The sequence below is a fragment of the Echinops telfairi genome, unplaced genomic scaffold, assembly GCF_000313985.2.
Source record: "Echinops telfairi isolate 266 unplaced genomic scaffold, ASM31398v2 ScPeMD7_36;HRSCAF=134, whole genome shotgun sequence".
NCBI lineage: Eukaryota > Metazoa > Chordata > Mammalia > Afrosoricida > Tenrecidae > Echinops > Echinops telfairi.
The window spans coordinates 1185327-1194098 of NW_022103934.1; the positions used below are offsets into that span (position 1 = coordinate 1185327).

At 51.2% G+C, this 8772-nt stretch overlaps 1 protein-coding gene across 5 annotated transcripts in view; it reads right to left on the reverse strand.

The window, feature by feature from the left end:
- The window catches only part of ILF3 (interleukin enhancer binding factor 3), a 14808-nt gene extending 9147 nt beyond the window's left edge, over positions 1–5661 (reverse strand). For 2 of the 5 annotated variants that reach the window (XM_004716798.3, XM_004716797.2), the window contains exons 1-6: positions 5505–5660; positions 4684–4913; positions 4416–4593; positions 2317–2464; positions 670–761; positions 210–305 (exon numbers count right to left, since the gene is read on the reverse strand). In XM_004716798.3, coding sequence (XP_004716855.1) covers positions 210–305; positions 670–761; positions 2317–2464; positions 4416–4593; positions 4684–4913; positions 5505–5507 — 747 coding nt within the window. In that variant the 5' untranslated portion in view covers positions 5508–5660. Of the gene's footprint in view, positions 1–209; positions 306–669; positions 762–2316; positions 2465–4415; positions 4594–4683; positions 4914–5504 lie in introns of all 5 variants that reach the window. The other 3 variants (XM_045290322.1, XM_045290323.1, XM_004716799.2) reach the window with 3 other exon arrangements.
- Positions 5662–8772: the final 3111 nt, after the last annotated feature.

Genomic DNA, 8772 nt, shown 5'->3' on the forward strand with positions numbered 1-8772 from the left:
GGACGCTGCAGAGCTCCAACAGTGAGCATCAAGCTCCTCCCTGAGTGCTCAGGCCTGGTGTGCTCCTGACCCCAAAAGGCCCATCTTGCCCAGTTACCAGAAAACTGTTCCCAGAAAACGGGAGGGAAGAGATGGGGGGTGGGAGGGGGCACGCTTCTGCAGGTGCAAATGAGCCCATCAGCAAAGGTCTAGAGAGAGGATGCCCTTACCCATCCTCTGAGGGGACCCCAGGTGGGCACACGGGTGCACAGGTCTCTCAAAACTCGGATGACAATGACACAAGACTTCAGTCCATTGGCTCTGGCCTGGAGGAAGGAAGCACATGCTGGTCACACACCCCTCCAAGATGGCAGGACACACACCAACAACAAATCTCGCATGGCTACTTTGCCCAGGGCAAAGGTGACCGTTCATGACCATTCCGGGCAGGTGAGGAGAAAAACTCGGGCTCCTCAGAACACAAAGCAGTGGCAGCGGCTGTAGTTACACACGGGGACAAGTCAAATGTGTGGCCTCTTGCATGCTCCATTAGCTGCTGCACGGCCGCAGGTGCTAAGGGAGCCACGGTGGCTCCGAAGTTAAAGATGATGCTTTGCACAGGTGAACATTAGCTGAGTTACAACTTGGGAATTCTCTACTGAAAGACAAATAGAAGAACAAAATGCAAACCTGGAACCACTTGGCATGGCGGAGGGACGCCAAGGCAGCAAGGCATTTCTGCCTGTCCAGAACGTCCGGGGGGTCGTTGACTGATAGCGTTTCTATTCATGGATGGAATAAGAAGACAAGGCACAGTTTGACCAAGGGGGTTCTGTCAGGGAGGGAGGGGGGTGGCAGTTTCCCGCAGGGCAGGCAAGGCTCTGGAGGAGTCCGTCTCCCCCCAGGCCCAGGGACAGAGAATGGCGGAAACACATCCGACTCTCCAGAGAGGCTGTCTGAAAAAGGGGAGACCCCTCTGAAAACCAGAAAAAGAAAAAGCGGGAAACAAAAGCAAAAGTGACAAGTGACTCTACAAGGAATCATCTCGGAGGGAGGGAGGAGACAGGCGGAGCCCATCCTCTTCCCACCCTCTCCCAATAAAATTAGCCGGGCTGAAAATGTCAACAATAAAAAAAGATGGAAGGGTGAGAAGGAAAAAAAAAGGCAGTGGGGTCAGGGGAGCAGATAGGAACCCCCTGTTCCCTCCCGTAGCTGTACCCTATGGCCCCTCAGCATAGGGGGCATGTCTGCCCGCAGGCTCTACTGCCCTAGTCCCCAGCCCTTGACAGAGAGAGTCCTGTTGGTCAAAGGTCCAGAATCCCTATAATGTATAAGCTACAAGAACTTAGAGAGGCATGACCAGGTGCCACAAGCTGAAGCAGCGGCCAGAACAGGTGACAGGGACTAGACTAGTCGGCCAGGTCGGCTCATGCCACCAAACCATGACGCTGGCCTTCTCTTCTCTGCGGGGCTTGTGTCAGAGGTCTGAAGAAGGCCTACTGCTGCGATGTGAGGAAAATCCATGCACACAGAGATGGTCGCGCCTAGGGGCCCAGGTGTATGCTGGGTTGTGCAAGCACTGGCAGTCTCAGAGGTTCGCAGATGGCATTAACGTGATAACAGACTCACTGCCATCAGGTCAATTCCCACTCATACTGACCCTATGGGCCAGGGTAGAGCAGCCCGGTGGGTTTCTGAGACCCAATCTTTATGGGAATGGACAGTCTCTCCCACTGCTGACTTTGTGGTGAGCAGCCCAAGTATAACCACTAGGCCACCAGGACAGTGTCAGCATTGGCATTCTCTCTGGTAAAACAGTTTAAAACGTTCTCCAAAAGCCTGCATCGACTCTTTGGGCTTCAAGGCCTGGCATGGATCAAAGCTTCTCATGGAAGAGGGCATGTGTGGAAGCCGCCCGAGGTCAGTTCTACAGCACCACTAGCCGTCTGCCCCAACTGCACCCCGAAGCTGGCCCCGTAGCATCGCCTGGCTACGTCAGCGGTTTATAGACCAGAAACAGACCAGGGACACACATTCCCAGGGCCACGAATGGCTCAACAGCAAACCACGTGTGACACTTGTCACAAGCCTATTCCAGGCTGAAGAGACACAGAAGACGTGGTGTGATCCCCTAGGAAAAGTGCCACTCACTTTTAGAACAGCCATGGCCAAGAGCCCAAAGCCGAGGATGGGACCTCGGAGCACACCTGGTGCTCGAGGAGTGCACACCGATGCCTTCTTTTCACCAAAGAGGCGGCCTCTAATTGAGCAGCACGTTTGCCCAGCGGGGGAAGACAAGGGTTCCAGCGCCCTGCCAGCCCGTCTGGGCCTCCCTACCTCCAGCTAACACTTTCTCCATTTCTTCCCGGACAACAGGAGATGTCAGATGGATGGTCAGGGACAAGGGAGGCTCTTTTGTGTTTTTTATCACAATCGCAGCATCGTCGGCAGATTGGAGGATTTCGTACTTGTCTTCTGTAACAGCCTAAAAGGGAAAGTGCAACTTTCAAAACCACACTCTTTGCAGGGCAAGTGGCCGTCCAATCCTGGGTTGCCAGGGACATTAGCAGACTAGCCACTTCTTCAGGGGTGGGGGACAGATGAGACTCCATCTCAACTGTAAGAACTGCCCTCTTCCTGGTAGGAGCTGGGCCACTTTCTAGGTACTTCCCAGTGAGATGGGGTCTACACTGCAGAGGGCTCTGGGAGGAGAGGGTTGGCCTGCACCTTGTTTGGTTCTTTGCCCGTTGCCTAACTGACAAACTGTCTCCTCTTGCGACACCCGAGTTCTGTGATGTGTGAAATAGGGTGCTGCTAGAACAAAGGGGACCGCTTAAGTGTGCAGCCAATGGGTGGTACCCTCAGGTGTGAACACAGTAGACAGATATATTATAATAAACCATGGGGATAATAGCACAACCTGAGGCGGAAATCAATGTCCTGGCACTCTACACTGGTTGCACTAACTTATTCTTGCTTTTAGCTATTAAAAACGTGGGAGGGAGGGGAAAAATGAGGACCTATGCCGGGGCTTAAGTGGAGAGGAAATGTTCTGAGAATGATGAGGGCAATGAATGTATAAATGCACTTTACACAATTGATGTGTGTGTGGATTGTGATAAGAGTTTATGAGCCCCTAATAAAATGATTATAAATAAATAAATAAAACACATGTTTACTGAAAATGCCTATCTAGAAGCTTATTTACAGCATTTTAATGTTTGTGAAATTTTTTCTTTACACGTTTGTACTCAAACTTCTATTATGGAAGGCCAAATAAAGGTCACTGTGTGGGTGTGTCTGTTGGGGGAGCAACACAACACAATTCTTCCTGGTCATCTCAGTTGACCTGTCCCAGGCCCACTGACACTCTGGGCTTGTGGCCCATTTGGGCAAGCTCAGGCCTCTCTCCTCCTGGAGTCCCTGTGAGCAGCTGCTGAGATTTTGCCAAATGTGCCGTAAGGGCACAGTACTATAGATAGGAATTGGTTATCTCAATGAAATTGTCACTCCTTTACAAAACATTTACCACCAGAGTTTCCTTCAAGCCGATCAACTTCAGAATGTTTGTACCACTGAAACCACATTGAAGGGCTTTCCCTCAAATACTGCAAACCACTGCCATTCAAGCCAGTACTGACCCAGTGGTCCAACAGGACAGAGGAGGGTTTTTAAGGCTGTACGTCTTTAAAAAAACCCATTGCCTTTCTTTTTCCTGCAGAGCTACCGACAGGTTTGAACAGGCCAAACGCTCCGTGGACAGTCAGGCACTCAGCCACACGCAATACCAGGGCTCCTTCCCTTACATAGCTCACGACTCCTCACAATCGTCGACTTTCCACGGGCGCGTGAATGAAAATAGACAGTGGTTTTGTTCCCCGAGGAACGAGCTGCTCGTTTTCATCACTCGCTTGATGGCCCTGTATCTACACCTGAGAGGAGCCTGGCCAGGACCGGGGACAAGGCTCACCTTCCCAGCCCCTCACCATCTCAGAAGGTCACTATGAGGATGAATGAGGTGTGTAAAGCACACCTGTCCAGGGCCTGGCAGCATCAATGTTTGGTCAGTGTCCCCAGAAGTGCCTCCAAAGGACCTGGAGAAGGACTTCGACAACTCAGCTGCTGGAGCCCCAAGGAGCCCAGCTCCAAGCAGACCCATCTGGGGGCGTTGACAGCAATAGATTTTTAGTATCCAATACGCTCTGACCATAACAAATGAATTGGGGGGTTGTTGCTGCTGAGGGTCAGCTTTGACTCAGAGAGGAAGAGCAAATGAGAGGGAATGCCCACTCCCCAAGCTCTCCGGGGAGGCTGGGCCAGTCAGACACCCACCACGAAAGGGAGGCTGCGTTTGGAAGGAGGCTCCTGGTACAGGCCCCATGTCCTTCTCTGGGACAAGTACCCCCCACTCCGTCCCACCCCACATCAAGACTTACAGCAAGCTGGATGCCCAGGTTGTCTGCCACCTTGTCCAAGAGGGCAGTGGTGGGCTTCTCCTTACACAGCAGCACCAGCTCCAGGTCCAAGTCCCCCTTGAGTAACAGGCCCTTTGCCACGAGGCCAACACGCATCACGCCCCGCAGGGTCCTGGTCATGTGCTCTGTCTTCTGTTCCCTAAAGGAGAGAGGCACACAGCACAGAGGGTCAGCCTGGCCAGGAGGGGCCTCAAGAAGACACAGAGCTCAGAGATAGCACCCAGCTTACCCAGCGCCTTCCTTGCTTTCCTCCTCCGGGGGCGCATCCATGTTCTCAGACTCGGCATTCTCACTGCTCCCTTTCTCCTGCTCATCTATCCAGTCAGACACAGCTTTGAGAGCCCGCTCCGTGTGGGAAACCATGTTCTGAACAGCTTCCAGTTCCTCTTGGGTCGGGTACACTGAAGAATGCTTCGCCATCACGTGGCGGTCATCATTCACAAAAATCCGCACTGGACGCTAACACGGAAAAGGGAGTTATAAACAGCCAAGCGAGGTCAACAGCCCACCATGTCAAAGCAACACTACAGCTGCACAGGAGCACAGGACTCCACCTGGCTCCGGAGTCCAGGAATCCCATGGGGGAGCAAGGCCCTGCATGGCTCCCCAAGCCCAGAAATCTGTAGTGTGCTAACAGCCCTTCCCTTGGGGTGGTGTGAAGCGGGTAGCCTGACTCAGGTTTCCTAATACGTGTGGATGAACTAGAGTCTCAGAGAGCAGAAATAGTAGCAACAAAGCCCAGGAAGGCATGGACATACCGGGCAGCTAGTTCTGGGGACTCAATGGCACCCCCTCAGTCCCTCACTCCTCTCCCCTCCTGGCCCTTCACTCTGGGAGCAGGCACCTATCTACCAGCTCCCCCAAGCCATCCCTTCTGTACCCAAGGGTACAGGATACCCATAAGCCCCATGTGTGAGCTCCCAGAGCCTACAAGAGAGGGGCTTCTGATGAAAAATGATGGCAACAGAATGAAAAACTGGGGTAGACACTAGAAATGCATCTCTGTCTTAAACGAAATAGCATCTGTGACTAAAAGAACATTTCTCTTACCATGTTCGCTTCTTTTTCTGCTGTGCCTGGAAACCAGAATTGTGCTATCTTTTCAAACTGGGACAGATTTCTTTGGTGTTATCAACACTTCAACTATCTATAAAAGCAGAAAACTTTTTTAGTGTCACGTACTTCCCGGATGGAGTCCCTTTAGCAGCTGGCTCTCCAACAGCTTCCATACCACCAGTATTGGCAAACAGCAGCACCTATGCCACCAAAGGAGCTATGTCTCTCCATGGAGCCACCCAGGGCTTAGCCAGGGTTCCCAATCACCCCCCACAGCACATACCCTCCCCCCACCTCCATGAACACATCCAGCTTCTGAGTCTCGGGTGGGCCCCACACAGTGGTTCTTATTTTTTATGTCATTTCACCGTTTCTTGAGAAAGAGACCGCGTGCATGCACAAAAAGAAAGATATTGACAAGTCCTGGAAACCACCTGGGGAGCATCTTCAAAGTCTTGACATCTGGAGAAGGAAGGTGCTCTGGAAGGCGAGGGGAAGGCAGATGGGTGAAGGGTGGGGAGAGCAAGAACTCCCTGGTCCGCTAACAACGGGCACGGCTATGGGGTCGACCCAGGCAAGGCTGAGACAGCTGACAGGAAGGGCTCGACACACGTCTTCAGGACAGTCCTAGTCTTGACCTTACAAGCTGGCCATCATCAGTTACTCAATTCCCACAATGCAGAGAGCCTGGTCCATGCTGAGTTCGAGTAGTAAAATCAACAGCAGCTTATGTAACAGCTGGTTCCTAGCTCCACTGAAGGGCCAACCCTTCTATCACAGCCTGAGGAGCCAGAGAGGCAGGCCAATGCTGCCAGACAACCTCGGCCATGATTGGCCCAAACCACTGTCTCCACAATGCTTCAGGACACCCAACAGAGCTCTAGGTGCGAAGGCAGAGCCTCCTGAGTTTGTTCTTAGAGCTTCCTTCTACATCGTGTAAGAGGGATGTGTGTGTGAGAGTTAAAGGGGTCTACCTGGAGAGGCACAAAGGGACTGAGGGCAGCTGGAGCACAGCTTGTGTTCAGGCAGGAGCAAAGGACACTGCACCAGGCTTCATAAGCACGTCTCTCTCGGCTGTCCTACACAAGTATCTCACGACACGGAGTTGATTCCAACTCAGAGCAACCATATAGGGCAGGGTAGAACTGCCCCTGCGAGATCCCAAGGCTTTCACTCTATGAGGAGTCCTGGTGGTTAAAGTTTGGGCTTTGATCTGCATGGTCAGCAGTTGGAAACCACCAGCAGCTCCTCGGGAGAAAGAGGGGGCTTTCTACTCCCATAAAGAGTTACCATCTCCGAAACTCACAGGGGAAGTGCTATCGTCCTATAGTTACAGTCCTGGAAACCGACAGGGCAGCTGTGCATCCGCATCAGATCAATAGCAGTGTTTATTTTCACACTGTGGACCTTGCAATTATCAGCCCAGTTTGTAACTCACTACCATGCCTCCAGGGCCATGCCACACGAGGCTGCTATTTGAAATAGACGCCACAGCCATGAGTGGTAGTGAGACATAGTTTCTGCAGCTGAAAAGCACATGACCTGGTATTTGCTCTAAAATATTCGGGGGAAGGGGCAGATGAAACAGGATGGCAAAGTATGGATAGCTATGAAGCTGGGTGATGGATGTCCTGGAATTCGTTGTTGAGAAGGCCCACAAATGTCTCTCAGGAAATCCAACATGGCACCCACAGAGGCCAGGGCCAGGAGATTCCTTCTTGGAGCAATCTGGCCTGTTTTCAGGCTGGCACAGGAAATAGCTGTAAGTTACTGGCGAGGTGGCAGCAATAGTTACTGTCCTGTGCTACACAGCCACAAGTTTGACCCCTATCTATGGTGGAATCTCAGCTACCTGATAAAAGAAGGCCAATACTTGAAGCTATACTTATATTATTCAACACACATTTAGCATGTAACTTGTGTGTCAGGCCCTGAGCTAGTTGGTGGGGACAGAGACGGACAGGGCAGCTAAATCCTGCTTCTAGGGACATGACCATCCAGTCACCCTGAGCAAGAAAAGCCCTGTCCTCTTTCTCCTCCATCGCATAGACCTCCTTCACCAAAACTACTCAGTGCAAGACCTTCAAGTAACACAAGGCTGACAGGCATGGAATTACAGCCCATCCCCCTGCCCCAACATACACGTGGAGAATTCCTGGTCCTTGTACCTGTGGGTGTGTGGTCCTACTTGAAAATAGAGGTTTGCTTTTGTTGTGTTGACAACACAGGATGGGTCCAAAACCTAATCACTTTTAACCTATTAAACGTCTGAAATAGACAGGTCACACAGAATGACACACAGGTACACATGGGAACAGTAGGCACCATGTGAGACCCACCTACAAATCAGGGAACACTCTGGACCAAGAAGAAAGTTATCTACCAAAAAAAGAGAAAGTTATCTACTTGGGTCTGCATGTGTAGCTATGAGAAAATTCATTACTGTTCTTGATAATGACTCGTGTGGTATGTTTTATAGCAGCTGAGTAAGTAAGGCTTAAAGGTGTCAGGTGGCTATGCCTTTTTAATAAAGGCTTTTGTGGGATGGACAATATCTAAAACCCACTAAAGGAGTTCCTTAAAGCAACTGGTTCAATCCCCAAACAGGAAACATGTCTGGGTGGTACTGCAATGCCAGAGCCAGGGCACGCTCAAAGACCCAAGCGGGCTCATCGACAAGGCACCCAGGCAGGCTGGTGAGGGTTTCCACAGGCTGTATGGAGGACAATACTTCAAAATTGGGATAGTGTATCAAAAATAATGATTCCACCTAGGAGATATTCTAGAACAGGCAAAAATCACCAGTGAGAAGTATAAAAGGCTGCCAGTGTTCCCCTCGCAAGGCTGGTGACAGGGTCTCCTGGGCAGGGTCTGCAGAAGCTTTCTAGGGTGAGGGTCCTGGCCCGCATCTTGACAGTGGAGTGATCAGGACTCATGCTTGAGATCTGGGCAGGCCTTCAAAAGAAGGTAGCTAGTCCTAAACTCTAGGTAACATTTAGAAGTCCCTGGGTGGTGCAAATGCTGGACCCTTAAACTACTGGCCATTCAAAACCACCCAGAGGCAGAAGATAAGCCTGGCAATTGGCTTAAAAAAACAAAACAAAACAAAACCGCCATTGAAGATTCTGTAAGAGCTGTTCTACACTGCACACACCACTCTGCTGGAATCCCCAGAAGGCAGGTAACACCGGACTTCACTATGAAAAGGGGAAATTGCAGCTTTCCTGCTATTTGGAAATGAATCTCAGAAAGACAGTGGGGG